At 47.4% G+C, this 26,627-nt stretch overlaps 11 protein-coding genes across 11 annotated transcripts; 7 read left to right on the top strand and 4 right to left on the bottom strand.

Moving 5' to 3' along the window:
• Positions 1-3,367: 3,367 nt before the first annotated feature.
• On the bottom strand, positions 3,368-4,258 carry TRIVIDRAFT_65001 (uncharacterized protein; the record flags this gene model as incomplete). The annotated part of the gene is made up of 1 exon (XM_014094906.1): positions 3,368-4,258. The coding sequence occupies one exon, from the start codon at positions 4,256-4,258 to the stop codon at positions 3,368-3,370; it is 891 nt and encodes a 296-aa protein (XP_013950381.1).
• A 1,811-nt stretch (positions 4,259-6,069) lies between these two features.
• On the bottom strand, positions 6,070-7,144 carry TRIVIDRAFT_65000 (uncharacterized protein; the record flags this gene model as incomplete). Its single annotated transcript, XM_014094907.1, has 3 exons — positions 6,070-6,543; positions 6,618-6,917; positions 6,986-7,144. The coding sequence occupies 3 exons, from the start codon at positions 7,142-7,144 to the stop codon at positions 6,070-6,072; spliced, it is 933 nt and encodes a 310-aa protein (XP_013950382.1).
• A 1,274-nt stretch (positions 7,145-8,418) lies between these two features.
• On the top strand, positions 8,419-9,470 carry TRIVIDRAFT_64999 (uncharacterized protein; the record flags this gene model as incomplete). Its single annotated transcript, XM_014094908.1, has 2 exons — positions 8,419-8,715; positions 8,790-9,470. 2 exons carry the CDS (start codon positions 8,419-8,421, stop codon positions 9,468-9,470), a joined length of 978 nt encoding a protein of 325 aa, XP_013950383.1.
• Positions 9,471-10,029: 559 nt separating this feature from the next.
• TRIVIDRAFT_228115 (uncharacterized protein) lies at positions 10,030-10,925 on the top strand (the record flags this gene model as incomplete). The annotated part of the gene is made up of 2 exons (XM_014094909.1): positions 10,030-10,113; positions 10,176-10,925. 2 exons carry the CDS (start codon positions 10,030-10,032, stop codon positions 10,923-10,925), a joined length of 834 nt encoding a protein of 277 aa, XP_013950384.1.
• Positions 10,926-12,861: 1,936 nt separating this feature from the next.
• TRIVIDRAFT_163307 (uncharacterized protein) lies at positions 12,862-14,671 on the top strand (the record flags this gene model as incomplete). The annotated part of the gene is made up of 3 exons (XM_014094910.1): positions 12,862-13,040; positions 13,102-13,446; positions 13,558-14,671. The coding sequence occupies 3 exons, from the start codon at positions 12,862-12,864 to the stop codon at positions 14,669-14,671; spliced, it is 1,638 nt and encodes a 545-aa protein (XP_013950385.1).
• A 1,798-nt stretch (positions 14,672-16,469) lies between these two features.
• On the top strand, positions 16,470-18,408 carry TRIVIDRAFT_40202 (putative GprK-type G-protein coupled receptor protein; the record flags this gene model as incomplete). The annotated part of the gene is made up of 5 exons (XM_014094911.1): positions 16,470-16,958; positions 17,037-17,204; positions 17,256-17,341; positions 17,398-17,481; positions 17,550-18,408. 5 exons carry the CDS (start codon positions 16,470-16,472, stop codon positions 18,406-18,408), a joined length of 1,686 nt encoding a protein of 561 aa, XP_013950386.1.
• An 840-nt stretch (positions 18,409-19,248) lies between these two features.
• On the top strand, positions 19,249-20,396 carry TRIVIDRAFT_163272 (uncharacterized protein; the record flags this gene model as incomplete). The annotated part of the gene is made up of 3 exons (XM_014094912.1): positions 19,249-19,574; positions 19,638-19,751; positions 19,811-20,396. 3 exons carry the CDS (start codon positions 19,249-19,251, stop codon positions 20,394-20,396), a joined length of 1,026 nt encoding a protein of 341 aa, XP_013950387.1.
• Positions 20,397-20,711: 315 nt separating this feature from the next.
• TRIVIDRAFT_56637 (uncharacterized protein) lies at positions 20,712-21,113 on the bottom strand (the record flags this gene model as incomplete). Its single annotated transcript, XM_014094913.1, has 1 exon — positions 20,712-21,113. The coding sequence occupies one exon, from the start codon at positions 21,111-21,113 to the stop codon at positions 20,712-20,714; it is 402 nt and encodes a 133-aa protein (XP_013950388.1).
• Positions 21,114-22,329: 1,216 nt separating this feature from the next.
• TRIVIDRAFT_74802 (uncharacterized protein) lies at positions 22,330-23,708 on the top strand (the record flags this gene model as incomplete). Its single annotated transcript, XM_014094914.1, has 4 exons — positions 22,330-22,489; positions 22,587-22,645; positions 22,711-22,777; positions 22,847-23,708. The coding sequence occupies 4 exons, from the start codon at positions 22,462-22,464 to the stop codon at positions 23,338-23,340; spliced, it is 648 nt and encodes a 215-aa protein (XP_013950389.1).
• Positions 23,709-24,040: 332 nt separating this feature from the next.
• Positions 24,041-24,705, top strand: TRIVIDRAFT_39320 (uncharacterized protein; the record flags this gene model as incomplete). The annotated part of the gene is made up of 2 exons (XM_014094915.1): positions 24,041-24,211; positions 24,301-24,705. The coding sequence occupies 2 exons, from the start codon at positions 24,041-24,043 to the stop codon at positions 24,703-24,705; spliced, it is 576 nt and encodes a 191-aa protein (XP_013950390.1).
• A 306-nt stretch (positions 24,706-25,011) lies between these two features.
• On the bottom strand, positions 25,012-25,469 carry TRIVIDRAFT_164065 (uncharacterized protein; the record flags this gene model as incomplete). Its single annotated transcript, XM_014094916.1, has 4 exons — positions 25,012-25,045; positions 25,102-25,284; positions 25,347-25,362; positions 25,427-25,469. 4 exons carry the CDS (start codon positions 25,467-25,469, stop codon positions 25,012-25,014), a joined length of 276 nt encoding a protein of 91 aa, XP_013950391.1.
• Positions 25,470-26,627: the final 1,158 nt, after the last annotated feature.

A 26,627-nucleotide genomic window follows, 5' to 3' on the forward strand; every position in this document is an offset into this window, starting at 1 on the left:
ATCCTCAATTTTCACAGCCGCTCGCTCTGTGCCAAACACTCAACCGCTGCGCCCTCTTTGCTTTGATACATACCAAAGCATTGCAGTGGTAGCTACTAACTCTTGACAGCTTTGTTTCATATCGAAAGTGCCATAATATCAGTTTCCCGACCCGCACGCCGGCCCCGTTCCGCAGTTCCTCTTCACCGCGTGGTAACCCTCGGGTATACGACCTCGGGCCCAAACGCAACGACAGAATCTGTCAGATCTGTTTGCGATACGATTTCCCTTTGACACGATGCATACGAACATGGACTGCAAGGCATTTTTACTGCTCAAGCCCGGTTGCGCGGCGGTACGATCATCTCGAAATGGATGGGCAAGCGTATAAGTCAGGATTCAACGGCAGTCATGCGGCAATCACTCTGCAATCTGGTACTCAAATATCGCAACGTGGCTCGTAATGCCACCGAGAATCAAGTGATTCTCGCTCGCTCATTGCTGCGACCCAGGCCACGCTTGCTCTTCTGCGTATTTGCACGGAGCATTCCTGTGGGAGTGGCTCGCTCTACCAAAGCTGGTGGATGAGGGATTTTGCGGACACCTTGCGTGATGATACAGAGGTGGGGTAGGCGGAGCTTGCTAGCAACACCACGAATCGAGTCTCTAGCGCACGAATTGGTGGTCACAGGCGGCTTCACCTGGCTAAAGCTGTCGACCAGCTGGCCTGATAGAGCTGTTCAGCACCTCTACAGCGCTTCCCACGCCCTCTCCCGCCTCTGAAACGGGAGAGGGCCTCGCAGCTGGCAGCAGAAGAGCTTCCAATGCTTTATACCCCCCGATAACTTCAATCGCTCTCGGGGGGGGAGGGCGCCGTGGTGCAACGGTCAGGTCAAGCTCCCCCCTATGTGGAACGAAGGCCAACAACCGATACCGACGACAACCGAGTTCGAATCCCGACCGACGACTTTCGAAAAAAACGACAACCGATCCAGATTGGGGGGGCAGGGGCGCCGTGGTCCAGCGGTCAGGTCAAACTGCCCCTCTGGAGGAATGGGGGATACTAACAAACAGAGAGAGATGTAGGTGCCAGATTCAACATCTGGCACCGAACTCTTTTGCCGTTTTGATGAATTTCTTTTTGCATTTTGCAGTTTGCATTTTGCAGTTTGAACAAGTGCATTTGGAAGCGAAGCGCACGAGCGATATCCCTTGGATACAGAAGTGGCGGGCATCTGCTTTGCATGCATTTCTTTGCGGAAATTGTGCTCAGCAAGCGTCTCAAATCCCAAGTCTAGCCCTGCTCTCTCGCGATGTTGTTGAAAGAGTTGATTGGCAGTTCTTGGGGTTTTGGAACGCGGTCTACCGCACAACGCAATTTTCAACTCAAAACCAAGAAAGAAATGAACTCCGGAAAAAAATGGAGAAAAAATGAAGAAATGAAAAGAAAAAGAATGAAAGAAAAGAACAAGTTTTTTTTATTGCAGCTAGATGGTACATACTGAAAAAAAAATATTGCTTTACAGTCACCTTTTCCCACTGGAGAATTTCCTTGTGCACATGCGTTCAGACTCATCCTTCAAACAGACACGAAACTCTCGATTCGCAAACTTTTTTTTTTTTGCCCATCAAAAACGTCAAATTTTCTGCCGTGCCGTCTGGGATTATGGCTCTTGGCCAGGCTTCATTCGAAAACGCTTCAAAACACCAGAAAGGCTTCTTTTGGTTCCAGGTTCTCGACTTTGCGTGTTTGCGAAAGAACGGCAGCCGCGAGAAGGCTGACTCATCAAGGCGCTGGAAAATATCGCTAGCTTCAGTTTGCCTTAGGCCTTCTCTCTAACATTTGCGCTCTCGTTTCGAACTGAGCCGCAGTTTCTCTGCAACATTACTGGGCGAAATCTAGGCTTCTTTTTTGTGTCTGCTGACTTGAAGTAGTTGTGTTGTGGCATTTCATGAAGCACCAAACGGTCTTGCCGTTGCCTCTCAGCTTGAAGTGGCTTGAGAGGTAGCTGGTTTCTTTCTACAGGTCGGTCGTCGGAGTGTGTTCCCCAGCTTTGGCCATTAGGCGCGGCACCTGTTGCCTCTCTCCATGTTTATCGTATGGTGGAGATGGGAGCGATTCATCCTCATCCTAATCGCATGGTGCCATGAGCTCCCGCAGAAATACGCCCTCAGAGTTCGCGCCACAGCCCATACCACCGCAGTGATAGACGCAACAGATGTGTATTTCAGAGCACTCCCTAAAACACCGAAAGCACCGCAGCACGATACGAACGCGAAGAGAGGCGTCAAGTTCCGCACTAGATGGCCAAAGCTGGGCGACACTCCAACGACCTATAGAGGAGACCAACCACAACCACTGCGAACAGTACGAGAACAGCAACGGGCCCTGCGATGACGGTGGCAACGACGCCGACTCCAAACGATACCCGACAGAATACGACGAATGCGATGTCGGTCTTTCTGAAAGCAGCCCATTCAGCGGAGGTTGGAGGCAAGTTGCTTCTCGCTTTGTGGCCAGGTATCTTCGTGATTGACAAAGCCTTCACATCAAAGCAGATAATTTGAGTTGTTCCTCGACAACAGCAGCCACCGCCGGTTACGAGTACGTGCGAAAGATGCCTGCTACGAAGGCATGGCCGCTCTTGAAACTCTACGACATGGATTTCTTTTCCAAAGATGAGAGAATTAAGTGCCTTTCGGAGATGGAAGGGCAGTAGAGAGGCAGTCGAGATACCTGGGAAAGTGGGAAGCTTGACAAGCGATGCAAGCATGAAGGGCGCTCGAAAGCTACACAGAGCGACGCAAAAAACCGATCCTACGCAAACATTTCTGCGGTTACTGTACTTCCCAGCGCACATCTTGCCGACCGATATGTGGTAGGCTGACTTCGAAGAATACATGTACCAGGGTTCCAGAACTCAGCGCTGCAAAAATCGCTGTTTATCCACGTTCCCAGCCCTTCATAGCACTTCAAAGCACGCTGCGTTGAGATTGTCATTATCTTTCACCCTATCAAATCCCACCGCGAACGTTTTTGACGCTATTGGCAATTCTGGAGGCCTTTCTCAGCGGAAGACGCCTCATATACAATCTCGTTCAGCATGTCTGGCCTTTGCACGGTCAAAGTGACGCGTACATACCGTGTATTCAGACGAATAGTCTGAAAAACTGTTGTGGATTTTGAGTCACATGCATGGGAATTGGCGATATGTTCACGGCATATTTAGTAAGATTGGAAATCTATTGTTATACAGAAATGTATAGAGTACACGAATCTTGGGCTAACTTTTAATGATTCAGTTACAAATATCCAAATCTCCTCCGCTACCTGCCACTCCCCTCCCAACGCAATGCAACAACATGTCATAAACCAACCAGCCTGACCCTACTCGATGCAAGCGAGGATTCCAACTCTTCCAGGAGCTCTCCATAGGAGGTCAGGAATACCAAAGGCTGTGAATGATGCATAAAATTGTATCGCAGCGTCAAGCCGTCGGGCGAATGCCTGGCATGTCGAACCCTGGAAATCCCACATCGTCTCGTCATCAACCGAGACAAATCTCTTTCCATTAGCGTGGAAAGTGAGATCAGGTACGCTCTGCTTCTCTTTGGGGATATTGGCTTTGGGCTGAACTCGGTAGTCAATCAGCCACAGTTTGCCAGCAGCAACCTTATGACAGGCTCGAAAGAGGATTCCCTGCATGGTCTTCCGGTTTCTATACGGCACCACCGGGAGCCCCTCAGGAAAGAAATATTGCCATCTCTGATCGTACTCGAGGGCGACATTTGCGTGGTACTCTCGTAGAAAGGGAGGTACACTATACACTTCGTTCCATTCCCACTCGAGAAGTTTCTTCAAGTCCTGATGCTGGAAGCATATCAGATCATCTCTGGGGGAATAGGTCAAGTACCGGTCCAACCCGCTGCCGCTTGTGAAATGTCCGGTCCTTGAGTCTTGGCCAAACCACCGCCTTTTCGCAACCTCCTTCTGCAGAATCATGCGGGATTCGCTGCAGGCGTTCCAGAGGCCGCTATCAATCATGTATGACGACACATTATCGTCGTCAAGCGAGATGGTGAGATTCGGGGTCTTTGCCGTGAGGGTGTCACTAGCAAGCACCGCAAGGCTGGCGAGAACACAGTCGGAAGAGTTACTGAAGGTAAAGAACTGCGCACCGCGTTCTTGTGGTCGGATGGCAGCCTTCCAGATCATCTCCCTCAACTCGAATGGGAGATAAGGGAATAGCTGAAACTTCTTTGGCGATTGTGAGTCCATGTTGGAAAGTTTGGTGATACTGGACGCGCTATGATACTCGGGTGTGGACATGGAAGTAGTTGTTGAATTTTGAGAACATTTCGACGCAAATGGGGGGATTGATGGTTTATATAGCCTAATATTTTCTAGTTCATAACTAAGAATGTTCGAGTAATCAACAACAAAAAGTCTGATACTGTGATAGAGTTGAACCGTATTTGAGCCATTTGGAACAATATATCCCGTTCGGTATAACTAGCCAGCTTAACTCGTTGATAATGGATCGGCTATTTTCGTGGTAGAACAAGTGGAATTTCTCAGACATTTTTGTCTAGCAGTACTGACGTCTCCTGCAAGTTGAGGCATCACCGTGGGCCGAAGGGACACACCGAGGCTTTCGATCAAGTAAACGCATGTAGACAACAGAACCCTACCTAGGTAGTTACCTGGTAAGATACATTGATTCCGAGTAAACTCAACATACTTGGGGTAAAGTATACCTGGAGGAAAGCATATCTGCAGCAGATTCCTAAACTACTTAAATAATAAGTTTGCCGTGAAACTATAAATTCCACATCGCAAGATAAACGCAGGCTTCTATGGAGATGAGACAGTAGCAAGTGAGAAGTCGCAATATATGGATGACACACACCTACGCAGCATTAAATAAGCTATGAGTATAGACACGCGCAAGCATCCACTCCGTTTAATCATTGCAGCTGCATCTCCATAAAGGAGCTGCAAGAGGCGAGGCGATGCTTTGCCGGCAGTTGCTCGGTTCTGTAGGCCCGGAAGCGAGGCTTGCAACGACTCGATTTGTGACTTCGTATAGCAGGATTGGGATAAAGTATAAAAGCCAATCAGTGAAGGCAAATTACACTGTCTTCAATTGTAAAAAGTACTTACTGGCACATCGCACGGCTACTCTAGGTATGCGGTAGATTCTGACCTCTGCTGCGGGGCGATGACTGTGGAATTCGGTCTGAAGCTAAGTATAATTATATTCCCTATGCTGGTTGCATTGGCTCAGGCATGGCATAACATATCAAGTCATGATCTAATAAAAACATTAGCTCTTTGTCAGTCTACTACTCTACCACTTAACAAATCTTCCCATGATCAAGAAGATATCTTCACTCTGGCTTTGTCCATCGTCTCATGACCTGTAATTCGTCACAAACAACCGCAAAAGCCAAGAGGTTGACATGCGAGCTAATCGCCGATCCAGCCGGGGCATAGCTAGCGATGAGCTGGGGTTGCAGGGCTGGCGGAAGCCAGATGTTTTTGGATCAGTAATATTCCGTCCTGTCATACGGACCTTATTTTACGGGGACGTCGTGTACGAATAGTTGACGTACAGTCTTTCCTGATTCAGTATTGCTACTTTAAGAAGTGTCAGCACTAAGCAGCTAAACTGTTTCGAACAACTTGCCAAATATAGAGATACATTACACATACGACTTAACTGATTCGTCCATGCAAGACTTATGTTTACAAAAAGCCCCTGGCTGTCAAACGGCACAATGGCTCGGCATCGTTTGATACACCGCTTATACAACCGGACGTAGGGCGAATTCCTTTGCAATATATCCGATCAAGGACTTTATTTTAACGTCCGACTCCGTGTTCGCCATTGGATGGACAAATCCCGCTTTCCGAGACATTGTCATCCTAGTCTCATTGCTATTTGTCATATGTAATCCAACTCCAACCCAGGATAGGATTCTCAAAACTCCACTTTTGTCACGTTGATACTAGTTAATTTGTAGTAAGAAGTGCGACGAGTATATTGCAAATGCCTGGATCTTCAACTAGTTACACCCTGTGGTGCTTCATGCAGTCTCGAACTGTTCCTTGCCAAAGGTGCCCACCAGGTCCATTGTTAACTCGTTCTTAGCAACAATATCCGATTTACGAGCGACCAACTCTTCAATATCCCAGTTCGCTGAAATGACTCTCCCACTGAGGAACCCCGAGCGTTCCGCGTCGGCCGCAACCCAAGTACATAGCCCTCCCGTCAGCGTAGGAGTATCGAAGTCAAACTTGCGGAAAAAAGGATGGGTCATATCTGTTTCCACAAGACCAGGATGGATGCTTACAACATTGAGGGTGCCTCCATACGCGGCATGAAGCATAGTACAGTACTGTTGGCTAGCAAGTTTGCTGACGCTATAGGCAGCGGCCAGAGGATAAACAAGCCATGCTCCTGAGGTTGAGATGTTGATTATAGTAGCCGGCGTAGTTGGAGACGGAAGAGCAGAGATGAAGTATTTCGTAAAGACAAAGAATCCCTTGACGTTGACTTCCTAGAACCAGACAAGCAATCAGAGTGCGTCATTCTGGATGTAAGTCAGAGCTGAGAACGCGGTGGGTCGCTCACAAAGTTCTTCCACCATTCATCAACGGGGGCTTCATGGAGCGTCGGGCCGCCTTCATTCGTGGCCGCACTTATCGCGGCATTGCTGACCAGTATGTCTGCGTGACGGCCGAATCGTGCCTGGATCTTGTCGAAGAGCTGCCCCACTGCGGCTTCATTCGTGACATCCAACGCAACAAGTAGTGTTTCGATTTTGGGGTTGATGGCGAGAACCTCGTGTTCCGCTTCTTTCAGCTTAGCCTCATCGCGGGCAACGAGGACCAAGCCATGAACCCCGGCTCTAGCGAACGATGGCACGATACCCTGTGGACAGCAGCGAATCAGCATAATGATCTATACAGCTGTAGGACCGGAGCCCGAGGACTGCATACCCTGGCTCCAATGCCGCGGCTTGCACCGGTTATAATGGCAATCCTCCCGGCGAGGGAGTTGGAGGGATTGGTTGGGTCGATGACTGGGTAGACATCTTGGTACGTCTTCTTGGTGTACTGCAGGGAGGTGACGAAATAATCACTAGCAAGATCCGCCATGGTTCTGGTTGAAGCTGATTCTAATGTTTGTGGAGGACAGAAAATGTGTTGTTGTGTGATCTGAAGAATGAACTGCCCGTACTCTCTCTTTTCAATCAAAATCAACCTCTGGGATTGTGTCGGAATTTCGGGTTTGCTTGGTAAGAATAGGCATCTCTCTCCCGGCGACATTCATCTTCTCTGAAAGCCTCCACTGAATATATTTTCCGCCTATACTATTGCCTTATTGAACATTTGGTAAGTCTTACGGAATCACACGAAATCACCCCCAAGACCCATTTGTGTGTACAACTGATGAATATGTCTGCTACATCCTCGTCCAATCGGCTGATAGTGCAAGAGTACCTCTGTATGATTCCACCTTACGTGACATGGTTACTCCCTGGACCTTCGGCTTAATGGCAACTAACGAACAGTATCTCCGCCGTCGATTCAATTCGAAACACACAAGGATTGATGCATATTCATCCCCTACACGGTATAGGTTCATTTGTTGTACTGTACAGAGTAGTCTTGTTGGGCTATTTAGTGCTGATAACCCTAGTTGGTTGACATGTTAATAGTACCTGCACCAGCAATGGCCTAATCGGGCAACCCTTCGCTGCTCCATGGTCAAAAATTCTCTGACGGTAATCGTAAGCCCATATATACATACTTCCTTGGCTCAATAATTAACTGGCTACAACGAAAGAACAAAGACGTGGCTGTTTGTATAGTTCCAAGACATGATCCACTTGGCAATAATAGGGCGCGGGGCCTATATCCGTGTTGTCTCGGTCAAGTTGGCATCCAGCCGGTTGACGCTTACAAATCCAGTTTCATTTCCACCCTACTCCGTAGAGTTTGCCAATCGTTGCTATTGATATGTCGGTGACTACCTAACATGTAACCAACAAGACTCAGCAGAGACCTTGGCAATCTTCCAGCGCGTATCATAGTTAAGCTACTGCGCCTCTACTGCAGCTAACTCGGTTTCAAGCATTATATCCGAGTTGAGTGCGATGAAATCTCGCTTTCCTATCAGAGCTAGTGACGTCTTTGGACTGGTCAAGCATCCACCATGATGGCATCATGTCAATTATTAATCCGGAATATGAACCATCGGAAATCCTGCAATCTCCACAAAACTGAGGAACCAGGCTCGCCCTGGGAAGTACATTTGCCTATATATTGCCTATTCGAGGGGTTTCTAAATCTATAAAGGCATCACATAGCTTCCTAAACTTAAGTCTCAATTAGCTTGTTGCTTAACTTTCTCTTTATCAGTCTCAACCATGTCGTCTACCAGACCACGACTCGTTTTTGGCACTGCCAACATCAACACAGGCGCTTCGTTCCCCACCGCGGAACAGGCTTCAGAGTTGCTCGACGTTGTTGAGAAAGTAGGCATCAAGCAGCTTGATACAGCACAACTTTACGGCACCAGTGAAGAAATCCTGGGCGATATTAAGGCATCCTCAAGATTCACCATTGATACGAAGCATATTGGAGGATGGGTTCCTGGCCAGTCATCACGAGCAAGAGTTGTCGAAAGGGGCTTGGAAAGCTTGCAAAAACTGGGCGTGGACAAGGTATTTCTTTCTTTCCTCCCCTACAGCATCCAGGTGTTTATTTTACTATATGGAATGCTAAACCTAATGTGCAGGTATACATTTTCTATATTCACGCACCAGATCCCCAAGAGCCTCTTGAAGAAACTCTGGCTGGTATTGACGACCTCTATCGCCTGGGCAAATTCGAAAAGTTTGGTCTTTCAAACTTTAATGCAGATGAATTAAGGGCGGTTCTCAAGATTGTAAAGGAGAAAGGCTACGTCGCTCCTACTGTCTATCAAGGAAACTACAATCCGGTCGCTCGCAGGTCGGAAACGGAGCTGTTCCCTCTTTTCCGAGAGAATGGCATTGCATTCTACGCCTACAGCGCCATTGCAGGAGGATTCTTGACAAAGACGACAGAGCAGCTGCAGCAAGGGTCTGGTGGTGAGGGCAGATGGAGCAAGGAAACAACCATTGGAAAGATGTACCATACCTTGTACAACCGACCAAAGTTCCTGGAAGCTTTGGATATCTGGAACCAAGCGTCAAATGTGTCAGGCATTCCCAAGGCTGAAATGGCTTACCGATGGGTTGCTTATCACTCGGTTCTTAAGGAGCATCTGGGCGATGGAATTGTTCTCGGCGCAAGCAAGGCCACGCAACTGGAGCAAACCGTTGCAGGGCTGAATAATGGACCGCTGCCGGAATCGGTTGTGAAGACAATCAATGATGTTTGGGAGCTTGTGAAGGATGAGTCGCCAATGGACAACTATGACACTCGCAGGAATTAAGTATAGAGATGGATTTTTGTATAAAACAAAATTTACGTACAATATCACGCTAAGTATGCCGTCTTTAAAGCTGTATGTGTTTTGCTCTGATCCGTAATGCAGCGAAAATATGTAGTCGAAGTAAAGGATATGAACCAATACAAATTTCGATCACAAATATCCCCTAATTTGACCGATTTTATCAGTAGTGGACTTTCCCAGACAAGTTAATTCGTCATCGAGCCCGAAAATGTAAGAAACAACGTCACTAAGAATTCTTACTTGAAAGCCTGAACAGCGCTTACGTACATTAGAGGCTCAGACTAGATGAAAACCGAGATGTCCTGCGCTACGTTCAATGATTTAAAAGCATAATACTGCTATTAAACAATTTCTAGTCAATTCATCTTAAGTTTACTCTACAAGGGGACCCCACACTTCAGCCTTTGCGCATCTTAAAGGAGAAGAACCGCTCAGAGTCGGGGAGCGGCACTAACTAGACACCGCGTTTTTGCATCTTCGATCGCCAAGGGGCAATTCTAGCGTAACTAAATCAATCAATCATCCACACTTCAGCAGCATGAGCACGGCTTCTACGGAAAACGCGGTATCTAACGAAGAGTCCGAGACTAGAAGACCAGGCGGGCTGAACCGCACTTGCGAGGTATGTTTGTATTCACATAAAAGTAGAGCGCTGGATGAAATACTCACGTTCCGTGATTCAAGGGATGTCGGCAGCGGAAGATTAAATGCGTCGTATCACATCGCCCTGACACCGATGCACACAAATGCGCTCGATGCTCTAAATTCAGGCTGGATTGCGTGTTTCCTCCTCCCGCCATAAGAAGGAGGCGCAATAAGAACGACGCCAGGATTAAAGCCCTCGAACGGAAGCTACAAGAACTCCAGGATGCAATCTCCGAGACTCCTCCTCAGCTGGATTTGGGCAATTTCTATCCAGATCCACTAAGTTCTCAGTATATGAATGCATCGTGGGGTCCAGATTCTCAGCAGCAACCAACTTCTTTAGGAGACTCACTACCGTCCATGACACTCATGTCAACTGGGTACCCTTTTTTAACATCCGAAGACCCTGTGTCTTCCGGTCTAGTCAGCTTTGAGTTTGCTCAAGAGTTATTTTCGGCATTTTGTGAGGATATGGCACCGATTTATCCTCTAGTTCTTCTACCAGCACACTGGACGTGGCAAAATGCCAGAGATACTAAGCCTGCACTTTTTAGAGCAGCCTTATCGGTTGCTTCAAGTAACCGTAATCCAGAATGCAGCAAGATGTTATTTCGAAATGCTGCCAAATATGTGGCTGAAGAAGTTGCCATACACGGAAACAAGTCACTCGATCTGATTCAAGCATTACTGGTTCTGGCAGCATGGTACTGCCCCATGGATAATTTTCCAAAATTGATGTTTAGCCAATACGCAAACATGGCTGCCACTCTAGCATTGGATTTAAAATGATGAACAGTACCAGGTTCCATCGGCAAATAAAGCGTTTGTCCACTCGGAACAATTAACCGAAACGTGTAGAACTTTTCTTGCATGTTATTTTATCTCTTCCAGGTATGTTTTGACCCTGTTACGGCACAAAGTCTCTTACAGCTAATACGTTCTTCAAGCATGGCATTTTCCTTTCGACGTCTTTCTGTCCTATGTCATGGGCCTTGGCTAGATGACTGCATCAGAGTGCTCGAGTCGGCTCCAAACGTCCATTCAAACGACCTTCGTCTTATAGAGTGGACAAGCTCCAGATAATTGCTGAAGAAAGCATATCAGTTACAGGACTCTACAGTGGACCTCATGTCGACTTCTCGGATGATAGGATTTGCCGAGTTTTGAAGTATGGTGTTGAGCGTGCAAAGGCATGGAAGCAACAAGTTTCGAACGCGATCTTACATGGTATTATAATAGCTGAATCGCCAAATTCTCCAATTACGGAAGCTAATGGTACGCAGAGCCAATGATAATTCACTACCATATGGTGCTGATGAGCCTCCAAGAGCCAGCATTCTATGACGGGCATGACATGGAGGATTTCCGGCCCCCGTACAAATTACGTCCGTTGCCTCTGGCCAAAAATCTGGACAACTATTATTCGTTAAACATCGCCAACTCACTTGCCCAGTGCGTTGCATCAGCACAAAAGGTAATAAACACGTTTCTGGCCATCCCAATCGAAACACTCCAAATAATTCCGGTCATCTTATACACTAGAATCACATATGCGGCCGTGGTTCTGATGAAGTTTGATGTTTCTGCGCGGATCCCTCAGAGCGTTGCATGTCTATTGGATGATATTGAACTTAACCCCAAGGTGCTCTTTCTACAACTTCTCAACAAACTATCGTTAACTGAAGGGAGCAAGCACTTAGTAGTGCCATATGTCTTTCGTGGAGCTTTGTCACGAATGACAAGGTGGTATGTTGATCAATTTGAGAGTTTGCAAGCACCAGACCAGAATACCATTTTTGAACCGATGATGCATGTTGGAATTGATGTTGCTCAGCACAATGCCGATGTCAATTACAGTGGCAATGTAGAACTTTCAACGCCTATGTCAGGATCAAGTGCAAGCGTTCCATCATTGGATACCTTCGAATTGGAATATCCTTAGCATAGATAGTAATAGAAAATACCCCTTCTGTGTTAAGCATAAAACGAATAACTCAATTTTTTTACAAGACAAGTAGTATCACAATATGTCGTGGCACTGTTGCTATAAGGCTATACGATAAATGCCAAAAAGGAAACATAATACGATGTGCCATCTGCAATTGGCATTTTTCGTTACTCTTATATCTACAGACGGGCCGGCGTTATGGGTGCATGCCTCTTTCTCTCTCTCCAATTACAGCATTAACAATTGAACATCCCTTGTAGAGCAGAAACTTCGTTTGAAACCTGATTGCATCTTCATATATCATGTCTAAATTCTTAAAATGATAGATTCAGTGCTTTCAATATCGGTAGCCGAACAGCAGATTCCCCTGGCAACCCCCGAGTGACGATCTTATAAGCGCGGTCTTTAATAACTGCCGCGCTCCGCCCAACCGCGGCAGATGATGGATATCCTCCGCGCCGACGACATGGAAGACTAAGACGGACTCCTTAAAATTCAATTTTAGATTAACTACCGAGCGCCGATTTCAGCTAACAATTCGCGTTGTAATGCGAAATCATATTTGTCACGAAGGTGAAGCATCTCTGCACAAGGCGCGTCGCCGCGTGTGCCATGAATGTATTGCGTGGCCATTTTGCAAACTATGATCCAACGAAAGTTAAAAGGAGACTAGATTTCCCTATATAACATACTATCGGCCGTCCTTTCAATTGCTGAAAGATGCATACGAGCAACCGAATTTCTATACACAGTCTAGTAACCAATTTAACAGCTGAGATGAAGCTCAAGGCACTCTTTTTGTTAGCCTTTTCCGGCGTAAGTCATCAAGTGGCTGCTAACGCTATACCTTGCAACGATTCTACAGATGCGTCAACTTTATTAGAGAGTATCATTGACTCAATTGGAGGATCAAATGCCTTGAAAAGTGTCCATAGATTGGTCTACAAGGCTGAAGGGTAAGCATGGTCTATGGCCGCATGTTAAGCGGATGCATGAGACAAAATCTAACAAACATAGCATATATCGATCGCAAACTCTGACCCAAAACTACAATCTTTATCACTCGGACCAGTCTGTCGCTGAAACAGGCTCGGAAACCTTGTCCTTTGACCTCTCTTCGGGACTACGAGCTCGCATTGACCGATACTATCGATACAATGACTATTGGATTTGGGCACAACCTGGCCTAGAGCCGTCGATGAACTACAGTATCGTCTTAAAAGATGGTGCAGATGGGTTTGCATGCTTCACAAAGGGACAAAACTCCTTTTTCGTGAATGATCCAACCCAGACACTGGGATATGTGGATTCATACTTGGCCGATTATCTGATCCACCAGGCACAGCAATTTGCCCTCCCCTGGTTGCTCCAGAAAATGGCTTCCGCGTCATCTCATCTCCATACTTATGATATGGCCGAGCCGCTCACAAACAATCGATTCAAAGTCTTAGAACTCGAGGGTTCTGATATCAGTTTGATTGTAAATGCTACCAGCCATAGGCCTTACAAGATACGTTCCTTGGAAAACCATGCGACCTATGGAAAATCCACCAACGACTTGCTGCTATCTAACTATTCCACCGTATCTTTCGACGACAATTCCCGTCTCAAACTTCAACTGCCTTACCGCCTGCAGACAATATACAACTCTACCGATGTTCTGGAAGATGTCAAGCTGGACAGCATCTCCGTTAATCCGCTGATCAAGGCTGGCTTCTTCGATCCCGTTTTGCCGTCAAAAGACACATCCTCCCCTCAAGTACCAAAACAAAGCGCATTGTACCCTCGCTCTGAGGTCCACGAGTTCTTTGAAGCTGGTCTCTGGGGAGGGCCATTTGAGTCGTTCTTCAATACTTCACACGTTGTTGTTACACATCCGATTCCCAACATCCCCCAAATTATGGCAGTCTACGTTGGTTACGCCGATTATGTGCAACTCGTTCTCAATTTCACGGACGGTGTTCTCATTACCGATGCAGCACCGCATCGATCTCGAATTTTGATCCAATGGGTCAAAGAAACGCTCAACAAGTCGGTTACACATATTGTCCCGAGCCATCACCATCGCGACCACGCCGGAGGTGTGCCGGACTATGTCGAGGCTGGAGCAGTTCTCGTCGTCCCCGAGGTGGCCAAAAGATTCTACTCTGATATTAATAACGGCAGTGTCTCATTCGCCACGTACAATGAGAAAAATCCGTTTGTGCTGAAGGACGCAAACATCCAATTTCGGTCCTTGTGGAGAGACGAGAATCCACATGCTCGGGACTGGTCGTATGGCATCGCGACTTCGGCCTGTCCCGAGAAAAATGAAGGGGTGGTCGCATTTGTAGCGGATGTGTGGAGCCCTGATCCCGATGATGGAGGCATGGGAGACGCTGTGCGATTCGACATTGGATATGCGAGACAATGGCTGGATGCCGCTGTGGGCGACGGGTTGCCGAGGGATACGGTGGTGGTTGGAGCCCATGGAGGAAACACCACGATTGACAAGTTGGAGAGCTTGATTACTATTACTGGGTATGAGTATCCCAACTTGGAGACAAAGGACTGGAAGACCGGTGGCGCACTTTGCAAGCACCACTAGTTGGTGGATAGATCTTACTGTAATGTAATGTCGAGAAAAGGTGAGCGATTCCATTTGTACAAAGATGGGTAGCGTGTTTGGTGCTTGCAAGAAGACCAGCCGCTGCCTTTATTATTTCTAATAAGTTACTATAAATCATATCTTATCCATTATAGAGTTTGGCTTTAGTATTATACATTACACCTGGTTATTTTCAAGTGACATAACAGCTTATACCTGGCGTGATTCTATCTACCTTGAGTGATTTGAAAGAGTGCAATAGGCTTATCCGCAACTGTGAATGCATATGGGCATCTCTTTGAAATCATCATGCATAAACGAATCAACTGTAAAAGACATAACTTATACAAAATGCAAACGTTCATTTCGCCCTCTGTCGTACCAGAGCTCGCCACTCATGTTCAAATTTCGGTTCTTCAGTTGGCGCGGGAGCCAGATTGTCCGGCGATCACCACCAAATTCACGGCACACAAAGCCCGCCCTTGCATCAAGGATTCAACAGGGATCTAGTCTAGTGACAAATTACCTCAGTTGCCAGTGAACAGTCTAAAGCGTCGAGTGGCTTGACTTGGGTGTCGCACTGAGACACCAATCAACGTGCCTCATCTGCGGGATATCTGTGTCACATGGTAATATCCGAGCGTCGCAAATGGATATGGAGAGGCTGGCAAGATGTTGAGGAAGACTGAACTGGGGCGGACAGAGCAGTTGAAGATGCCTACGCGACGGCCATCCAAGAATCTCGTCAGCTCATGTCCCTGCAAAAGGAAAAGAAGAGTGTTCAAGAACAACTGAGTACAAACAAATCACCATGTTGCGCTAATCAGCCGTCAACCAGCCACCATCAAAAAGCAAGGTGCGGCTGATCGCTGCCCAGAAATTGCGCCAAAGCGTCAAGGGAGAGCGGCTTTGTCGATGCGGAGATCGGCCGTATCGCGATACGAAGATCCCTGCAGTCCCAGTCCCCAAGAGATTCGTGGAGTCAAGATCTTGAGACCAGATTCGCCCACTGCGAGTATGTGTCTCGGCCGCGGCAGTGTGCATCTCGCCCACGAAGAGAGCAGACCCCAATACGACCATACTTCACGTGTAAGTCTCATTCAATCACGCCCGATCGTGCTAGCCGCAATGCCAAGCCCGAATTTCCTTGTTATTCCTTGTCCTTTGGCCACGCTTTCAGCCATGCTTCCTTTTTCTCTATCCCGGAACGAAGCTAATCCGTGAGACATGTCTTGGACGATTGCACGCCCAACATGACGGATTCCAGGTAATCGTCTCCCCGACCCCAGCTCGAATCTAGTTTCTCCTTTCATTATTGACGCCAAAGGATAGTTTATCTCGGCGTAATTTTTCGCCAAGATGACATTAGAGTGGGAAATAGGCCAAATCTCCATGTTGTTTGTAGGCAGCCTTCCCTTCTACTTGCACCGTGTGGGCGCTGTCGTAAAAGATAGCCTCCGCACACCCAACAACGCCAAGATGATAGATCGAATGTCTCTCATTACTCTAGGCAAGCGTAGCTAGCTGTGACACAGCATTTATTAGTCTGGTGATCAGCCAGCCCTGAGCAGAAGCCTTCTACCAGCTTTGGATAAGAGCAGACATCTTATCATGTAAGGGAGGAGGAGGGGGAGTAATGCTTCATCAATCGTAGAAAAGGATATAACAAATGAGACCAATGCTCCCTTAGGCCCCCTTTCCTGACTTTCAACTTTCTCTTAAAATGATTTTGCTTTGAAAAACATTCCGAACTCTTTCGTTTTCAATATTCCTCGCTCGTTATTGCAATTCCCCCATCATGCTATCTGTTTACACACTGCCACCGAGTCCCGCCAACTGGGACAAGGTTGGCGTCTTTTACATCTCTTGGTGTGTATCATGGACGACACTACTCATCGCAGGCATGGTTTTCTGCTGGTTCAATAGAAACCTTCCCGTCCTAAAGATTCGTGGCCTGCCACTGTCCTTCTCCGCCATTGCGTTTCTGCACATATATTGGATTCTCGCGCAAATCACATATCCTATTGGGGCTACCATGCCACTAGTGCTCGCATACGATATTCAATACTTCTTCATGAGTCTATGGTTCCCGCTCGGAGTCGCCCTGTTCCACGCGTCTAATCTCCGATTTCTTCGCGTGGCAAGACTGCAGAAACAGTTCACTCACCCTGCCCGTCGTATCGAGCCAGGCTGCAATGGCGCAAGAACTTCGTGCCTTTGTCGTCTTAGAAACATGGACTATACAAAGCGATCCCTTCTTTTCATTGGCCTTGGAATGATCATCCAGGTGAGTATGTCTAAGACTCCGCGTTGACAAGTCGAGAGTTTTCCTTCCCTTTGCTCACGTGCTAAACGTTGCATTCAGGTCCTTCTCACAGTCGGTATGTGGGTAGCATGTCGAAAATACCATCCGACGTTTGGCATTCCTGGTACCGAACTTCGTGGCGCGACGATCCCTGAACAGCTGGTGGACTTGGGTCGAGGTTGGGAATGGTGGCCGTCAGTCCTATGGCAGGTTGTTTGGACTTGGATCGTATGTCATGATTTATAGTAAGAGGGTGCTCCATGGCTAACGACTTTCTAGATTGCACCTTTTCTGATATGGCGAGCATGGGGAATCCGCGATACCATGGGATGGCGTACACAAACCATCGGCTGCTGCATCTCCAAGTAAGCGACACATTTTACTTGACAAAACTTCTTCATAGAGCTAACGATTCATTCAGTCTTCATGCGACGCCAATGTTTCTAATATCATCCTATGTTCCTGTTTTTGAAAAGGTCAACAAATATTTCACACCAAGCCAATGGTGAGTATTCACAAAAAAGATCAATTGAACAACTGGAAAGACGTACTGATTTAGCATCAATAATCCAGGATCCATCTGTCTATCCTTATGTTCGAAGTGTTCACTGTCTTTGTTCCTGTTTTTCAAGTGTTCAAGTTTTGGCTTCAGCAAAAGAAAGCAGCCCAATTAAATGAGAAATGGGATAACAATCATCCACCCAGCCCATCTTCATCAGAAAACTGGATTTTCTCTTCCAATTCTTCCTCCACAAAGGGTAAAGCTCTTGACATGTTTAATGAAGATCTTGGCGATCGCTTCTTAACAATGAGCGCCCTCGAACAGGTCCTAAACGAGGATCCACGTCCTCTGCAGGAATTTTCTTCTCTGAGAGACTTTTCAGGCGAAAATATCGCCTTTTTAACAAGCGTTGCGAAGTGGAAATCTGCCTGGGCTGAGAAATTGAGCACTGAGCGGAACCGAGAATCTTACAATGGCGCTCTGGAGATTTACATTGACTACATCAGCCCTAGAGACGCCGAGTTCCCTCTGAATCTGGCTTCTAGTGAGCTCAAACGCGTCGAGAATATTTTCGAAAAAGCCGCTCGTACTGTCTGTGGAGAGCAACAGATCAACCCAGCGACTCCGTTCGATATCGAGATTGCCCCTTTCCGGTGTTGCGAGACTGACGGTCCCTTCGAGTTAACCAGCAGAGTCACTCCCAGGACGAAGTATGATGGCGAGATCCCTGAAGGTTTTGATTTGACCATTTTTGACAGCATACAAAGTCACATCAAATATCTCGTTCTGACGAATACATGGCCAAAGTTTGTAGACGAGATGCAAGCCAGGAAACGGCGATCAAATGAAACGGCGCGAACCGAGGGGACATGGAAGTCTGGATCAACAATCACGAATCGGATCAAGCATCTGGTCCATCAAATAATTTAGGTAGAAACAAATGCGCACAGGCGCGCCATTAGGATAGGGAAGCGCTGGACTGAAAGTTCAATAGGTCCGTGGGTTATCACATCATGTTCATGGGATAGGGAATCCCTGGGTTTAAAGGTCAATAGGTTCGTGAGTTATCACATCATGTTCATGTAATCACAAGGAATATACATCTCAGATAGATAGTAATTTAGCAGTCAGCATATGCGCTGGACACTTGTCACTCCGTATGCAGCATTATTGATAGAATTACAAGGAAATCGGGCAACCTATAGCTCAGCCCTAGCATGCAGGTCCGTGGAGTGCATGAAAGTTGTAAATGCCGATGGAAAGGAGGTTCTCTGACGAATGGGTTGATTACCGATACAAGCTTTGAGATAGTTATAGGGCAACGGTAAAATAAATCATTGGTCAGCCGTCTAGCTTATTCACAAATTTTCCACCTTTTGATTCCATCACTGTGGATATTGACGTATGTCGGACAAGGGTGACCTATGTCTCGTTAGAGTAAAGCTTTACAGGATTTCGGCTATGAACCCGTTTTTAGCCTTACGGCATATCAGAAGGGGCAAGTATGTGAGAAGCTATAGTTACACGGCAACAACTCAATCACGCCCTATCATCTAATTAACCGACTATGTAAGCAGTGTCGATGTTGTCAGTGTTTACTAAGAACAGGCTACCGAGTTATTACCAATGCAGCTGGGTTGTTATCAGAGTTGCTAAGAATTAGTTGTCTCGGGATATAAGTATAATAGCCACGAACAATAATGGCAACAGTAATATCCAAGTTATCGTCTGCAATAACTCAGCGGCTCTCCTTTCCTTCTCATTGACAAGATGCTCTTTCATCGGCTTATTCCCATTTTCGCCGCGGCTGCTCAGGCACTGCCGCAGCCAGCTTCGGCCAACTGTCGGGATATTCAAATCCCAATTACTGTCTCAACGCCTCGTTTCATTGTGACTGCATCTCTTCAGGATGATTGGGATGTCACTGCTCTGACTTTCAATCTAACTCGACGAGACTCGGGAAAAGCAGCCGATCCTCTTCCCCTCAATGGACAAACATCTGCTTCGATAAAGAGCACTTACACCGTAGGAGCGACTTTGTGCGGCAATGGAGGCCCCACGTTAGTGCTTACACACGGGATCATTGAGTCTAAGCTGTAAGTCTATTATACAAGGTTAATCTTACGTAGAGGAGTATGGTTCTAAACGTCTTGCTGCAGCTACTGGCGTCCAAATTTTCCAGGAAGTGAACAGTACAATTTTGTAGATGCTGCTATTGCCCAAGGCTATTCAGTCCTTAGCTACGACCGCATTGGTGTTGGATCGTCTCCAAAGTAAGTTGGCATAGTATTGCTATGATTTATATGATTGAATACTCAAAGTGCTGCAACAGGGTCAACTCGTTGACAGACGCACAATTCCAAGTCGAAGTCGCCGTGCTAGAGGGCCTTGTCAACTATGCCAAAACCAAGGCCCATGCCACCAAGGTCGCCCTTATTGGCCACAGTTATGGCTCTTACATCTCCTCTGCAGCTGCCACGCACATTGAAGTCGACGGCCTTGTCTTGACCGGTTTCAGTGGAACCTTTGATTACTTTGCTCCTTTCGTAGCTGGAACTAATCTTCGTATTGCTCGAAGTCAAAATCCCGTGCGCTGGGGAAAGCTGGATTCAGGATATCTGACTACCTCGGATTTATACGCTGAGGCATATATCTACTACGCAGCTCCGTACTTTGAGCACAGCGTGGCTGAATACACCTTCAACGTTGCCAGCGAGCCCTTTGCTATTGGCGAGCTCCCGTCATTGCTCGCCACGACGATCGAGTATGAGGATATCAAGGCGCCTGTTTTGGTTCTACAGGGCCAGTTCGATGTTTCTGCCTGCGGCGGAAACTGTGTTGGTGTGGTGAATGGCACAAAAGACATATTCACAGGCGCCAAGGTGCTCAAATATGTGGACAATTTGCCCGCAGGGTGAGTGCTATATCGTGATTGTCTTCTATATAGGTTGTCTCTCTCTAACTATGTTGCAGACATAACCTCAACTTCCACAAGGTCGCTCCACAAGCATTTCAAAAGATTTTTGCATTTTTGAAGGCGCAGGGAGTGAAACCTTGAGGCATAGACTCATCAATACTACAACAATTAAACAACGTTTTATTCTTTTTATCAGTAGATTAATACATATACTAAATGTCAATATTCATTCAGCGACTTTGAGATACAAACAATTTGGACTAGATGGCATCATAGCTTTTGTTACCACGAAGAATTATAATCCTCTTTAAGCGTCTTAGTTATCAGGAGCAAATGCAGCTGCTATCCGCGAACTGTCAAAGTACTCCCGGTACAGGACAATCTTGCTATTCTCAGCGCGGAAATACGCCACGTAGTTTTGCTCATATTTCTTTCCCGTCATCGTCACCGTTCCAGTCATGGTGAATTCGACAAAAGCAGCATCCTCGCCATCAATAGGATAAATCTTGTTGACTTTAACATTAAAGTCATCACCCATGCCGCCGACAAAGCCCGCTACCGAAGCACCAATAGCCTCAAGTCCCTCTACTTTGGTGGGGTAAGGGTGAGGCGAGTATGGCATTTCAGCCACAGCATTGGGAGCATATAAGCTGAGGAATGCTTGTTGGCCGACCTTGAGGGTCTGGAAGTGCTTCTCGATGAGTTGAACGGCGTTCATGTTGGAAGATTGCGACAAATGCTATGAATTGGATGTTAGTCAAGGTATGTGCCGTAGTCATGGCTGTGCGTCACCTTGGGGAGAATTGATATGGGATGCTTGTAGTTATCGTGCCACCGAAGAATTGTGGTACTTTTTGGAAAAGGAGAAGGAAGCTGTAGTGAACTGCTTCTGTAACAACATAGAGCATGGTCTCAAGCGGATTTAATAGTCCTCACAGAAGGATTTGGGCTCGACCCTAGGAACAGTTTCCGTCATAACTGAGCTGGTGATGCATATTGGAAGGAATACGGAGCAATCCCTTGTTTGGTGGTCAGAAATGTCATTCATGGATATGATTATTCGCTTGGAGATGGCTAGGAAGAGGTTTTATGGCTGTATTAAGCTCAAGTTGCAGAGCACTTGCTATGGATGATTCCTTCGACCAAGAAGAGTCTAGTTTAGGATGTAGCAGATCAGACAGATGAATGATGACAGTTTGTGATTGGCTTGCGATTGATGCAGCTAATTCCTAGGAGCTGAACTACGTGTTGGTGTTACTCTTTGCAATCTTCGTTTTCGTTTACCACGTTTTGTCTCTAGCAAATTCGTCTGCTACAGTAATGCGTGTAGGTTAGCTGTGGCATCAGCTCCACTAGAGGTGTCTGAGGGCATGGGCCACGTATGTGTCCAATTGAGATATCCTGCTAAGAATCAGGGCCTCTATAGGGGTAGAGCAATATTGCCTTCAGCTATGTAAGTGGTGTTTGGCTGTCATTTTCACATATACAAGCTGAGATGGGCCGTGTCAAGATGCAATGATGTCATCCTTTTGAGATTCCGCCTGATTATGTAAGGATGTAAGTACTTACTCAAGTCAGCATCACTCTGAAGCTATAATATCGATCGATCAAATACTGTGTTGTGCTCATCTTCATCGCAACACGTTGCACAAAGCACAGCGAAATCGGAACTGGCCAATCGCAACCAAAACATTGCTCAGGCCAACACCCACAGCTCGAATCAGGCTGCTATTTTAAGAAGCAGCAGCTGTGCTTTGCATCCGTCAATCGATGTTGGTCCTTACCGTGTGATTAATCATGGACACTGTGCGTCGCCCTTGGAGCTGCTGCATTTCTGTCCAATGACATGCCAGTCGCGTTCGTGTCCTTTTTGCTGCATCATCCAATCTTATCGCCCCTTCGCTTCTCTTCAACTGACGTCCATCCTTTGATCGCTTCTTATCTCGACTCCGGATCGCGCAGCTGCCGCTTAGATCGCCGTATTTTCTTCTTCTTTTTCCCTTTCTTCTTTTCTTCTTTTCTTCTCACCTGCCTCTTGTCAGCCTCTACGGCACAAATCCGCCGCCATGGTGCTAAACGTCTTTCGCATTGCTGGTGAGTGGCGCCTTGTCCGCGGATGCTCCTCAGATCGGCTGCCGGCGACGAGCCGTGATGGATAGATGCAGATGCAGATGCGCTAACGCAGGAACAGCGGATTTCTCGCATTTGGCGAGTATCTTCATTTTGCTGCACAAAATGGTGCAGCTCAAGGTGCGTCTCTCCCTTGCTGCCGCCCTTTTCGCCTCTCGATGCTTGGCTAACTCGCTGCCTTGTAGAGCTGCTCAGGCATCTCGTTCAAGTCGCAAGGGCTGTATCTGCTCGTATACCTCACTAGATACCTCGGTATGCAGCTCAACAGCCATGGACAATGTTCAATGGCAAGATGTGGCCGACCTGGCTAACACGGGACAGACCTCTTTTCAACCAACAGCATCTACAACTTCATCTTCAAGATTCTCTTCATCGGCTCTCAGGGCTACATCATCTACCTCATGACCCAGGCCTACAGGCCCACCAACGATGTCAACGTCGATACCTTCCGCGTGCAATACCTCCTGGGCGGTGCTGCTGTCCTCGCCGTCGCCTTCCCGTACTATTACACACCTGCCGAGATCATGTGGGCCTTTTCCATCTGGCTCGAGTCCGTGGCCATCCTGCCGCAGCTGTTTATGTTGCAGCGCACAGGCGAGGCGGAAACGATCACGACCCATTACCTCTTCGCCCTTGGACTCTACCGCGCCCTCTACATTCCCAACTGGATCTACCGCTACATCGCGGAACCCAACCACAAGGTGGACTGGATCGCCATTGTCGCCGGCATTATCCAGACAGTTCTCTACAGCGACTTTTTCTACATCTACTACAACAAGGTTCTCAAGGGCAAGAAGTTCAAGCTGCCCGTCTAAAGGGCAAGTAGCTTTTGCGGGGTGCTTCATAAAAGGGGAGGTGACGATGTTGCCTTGCGTCAGGGCATGGGAAAAGTCATTACCTCGGAGTCTATTCGAGTGATGAAATCTTCACGGCAGACCGTGGTGAGGACTTGTTGGTCGCCGCAAGCAAGGGAGCTCTACAGCTACGACAACAATCTATGGGAAGAATCAAGTTTCAAGGGGGGCAATGATTGCATCGGCGGCGTTTGATGGTATGCTCGGTTTGAGGCAGTAAGGGAAAGGGCGTCATCTCTTAATATGGGGATTCCGTGAGTTTGGGCCATGTACTCGTACGTTGTGGACAAAAAATTAGAGGGCAATCAATTGAATGTGTTTGAATTTGGACAGGGGGGGAAAGATATGAGCTACGTGATGATCGCGATACGCGCATCGAGTATGGAATAGGGCGGCAATAAAAAAATGAGGACAGGTCAAAAAATATATATTTATTAAAGTCAATTCTTGTGGAACTGGAATGTATTGGAGACCTTGATATTGAGGCTTAAAAAAATACATTTGATGAGACGCCTTGAGTTTCGCAGCTCAGAGGTTATGGTCATCACGTGATGGGCATTCATCATCAACCTCGCCATCTTCAAGCGTCAACTTTCACGGTCCATCTCCAACACAGCCGCCTCTCTTCCTGAGTCCTCTCCGCCCGGGAACCGAATTCATCATGGACAGCGACGCGCCGGAAAACGTCGAAAAGCAGATTGCCCCCGAAAATGGGCCCAGCGACGCCATGCCCGATCCCTTGGCGCCTGGCGCGGATCTGAGCAAACTGCCCACGCGAAAGGACGTTTCCCTGCGAGAGTTTCTCAACAAGATTGATGACTATGCCCCCATCGTGCGTCTCTCTCGTCTGTCGCACATCTCGACAATGCTCGCTTCTGGATGGATTCATGTTTGCTGACCCCCGGTTCTGCTCGCCCACAGATTCCCGACGCAGTGACGCACTACTACATGACTAAGGCCGGTCTCCCTCCGCCTCCCCAGACTGATCCCCGTCTCGCCCGTCTCCTGGCGCTCGCGACACAAAAGTTCATCGCCGACGTCGCGGCCGACGCGTATCAGTACAGCCGCATCCGCGCGTCCAGCAACACCAACAACCCCATGGGCACTCTCGGCGCCGCAGCCGGATTCCCCATCCCAGGCCAGCAGTCCGGCCAGCCAGGCAGCAAAGAGCAGGGCAAAGGCGGGCCTTTGGGAATCCAGCGACCGGGCTTTGGAGGTGGTGGCCAGGGAGGAAGCCAGAACAGGACGGTGCTGACGATGGAGGATTTGGGAATGGCAGTTGGCGAGTATGGCGTTAATGTCAAGAGAAGCGAGTTTTACCGATGAAGGACGACTGCTGCTTTTTGGGCACAGCATGGGAGGATAAATGGGTATAAACGCACGCGGCTGAAAGATATTTCCAGATTTTTTATATATGGCGTTGGGGATGATGGCGTTGGAAACGGGTTATCCAGGGCAGGCCTACTGGGTTTAGTTTCGTTGGTCCAACACAATACGAGCTGCTTTTATCTTCTTTTTATTTCATCTTTGGGTGTACCAATGATTCCAAGCATGCAATAAGTCGTGGCATTACGGCGTTGATACAAGTTATTGTACATTTTCATCCTCTCTTCCACTGCTCCCTCATCCCGTCTATTTCCTGTCCCAAATATTCGGTTTCCGCGTGCTATCCTCCAAATTAGCAATGCCTATCTCCCAAAATACAGCAGTCCAAGTACTCACGGCGCAAATTCTCCCAGCTTGTGCCCCACCATGTCCTCCGTGATCGTCACCTGGTGGTAGTCCTTGCCATTGTGAATCTCAAAGTTGAGGCCCACAAAGTTTGGCAGAATGGTCGCCGAGCGGGCTTGTGTTCGGACAGGAGGAACCTTGTCGTTGGGTCCCTTGGGAAAGACGATGGAGAGGCTGTAGAAGTTGGAGGACGTGTGAGTGAGCGTTTCTTGATTGTTTGGAGGGGCGGTTCTTACGGGACGAGGTTTGGGCCTGTGAGGATTGTGAGTCAGCGATTGTTGTGGATTTTTGGAGGCGTTAAGGGATTGGAGGTTACCTTTCCAGACGGAGCGCTTTAATAGCGCTCGAGTGGGCAGCATTTTGGCTGTATTGCGATCTTGATATCCAGCAGGACGTCTATTGGTGGTGATGATCTAGAAATCTTCAGAGCAATTGGGTCACGTGATGGGAAGTGGTGACATGTGCTGGGTCCACACCTCGAATCTTGAGGATGCTTTATTAGCGTCTTCTACTCCGTACTTATCATCTAAGACAAAACGACCTCTTAATCCAGACGGACGCTCATTTCCCTAATCAACTCACACGCAAAGTCTGGTGCTTCATTGATTAGCTCTTGAAAGTCTTGTCTCTTGCATATGTCTTCAACGATGCATGCACAGTAGTTCGCCAAGAGAGTACGCAACTTGTCGCCTACAATCGTGTTGGTGAACGAGTATTTCGCCAAGCCGATAATGTCCCCCATGCGGCCAGGATAGAGCGCAAACTCCTTCAAGGTGGCATAAAGCTTATGTATAGAGAGATTGCGTAGATTCGGGATATCGTATTTGTCCGCCAAGGTGTAGAGCCGAGCGTGGGAGAGGAAAACTTCGCTGTAATCCTCGCAGCTCTCCGTGTTCTTGCGAGGCGTATGAGTGGTGGTTGGAGACGCATATGCAGAATTGTTGTTGAATTTATCAATCATTGCTTGTTTTTTCTCTTTGCCAGAGACACCTCGACATAACTTGCAATTCGAGTACCGTGCAGACCCACAACTAGGACAGTAGCTGGAAGTAAAGTGAGAATTGCATACGCCACATGCCACAGTTGTTGTGTAACCGTTTGTGAGTTTTCGTCTGCAGTGCTGCCAATTGACATCATTTTCAGTCTCGTCCGTCTTGAATGAAGCGAGAGATTTAGCGGCCGGCTCATGTATTAATTCAATCTTTGGCAAACCATCATCAATCTGAGAAGAGTCTAGAAGAATTTCAGGCTCCTCTGGTTTGTAATCTCCAGTGTAAGCCCATTCGCCGAAGCGGAGGAAGGTCTTTTCATCGGTGTCTTCCCAACAGACACGATGCTCGTCCGACTCTCTCATGCCTCCATTCAAGAGATTGTCAAGAGTTTTGGAAAGCCTTGCTACCGCAGCCTCATGCATAATGAATTGCTTCCTTTGAGACCCGACAATGAATGTGAACGGCTTCGAATACAGAATGCTGATGCTGGAATCAGCATCAAATTCAAATATTATGCAATGTAGA

This window comes from Trichoderma virens (assembly GCF_000170995.1).
Source record: "Trichoderma virens Gv29-8 chromosome Unknown TRIVIscaffold_91, whole genome shotgun sequence".
In the NCBI taxonomy this organism is placed as follows: domain Eukaryota; kingdom Fungi; phylum Ascomycota; class Sordariomycetes; order Hypocreales; family Hypocreaceae; genus Trichoderma; species Trichoderma virens.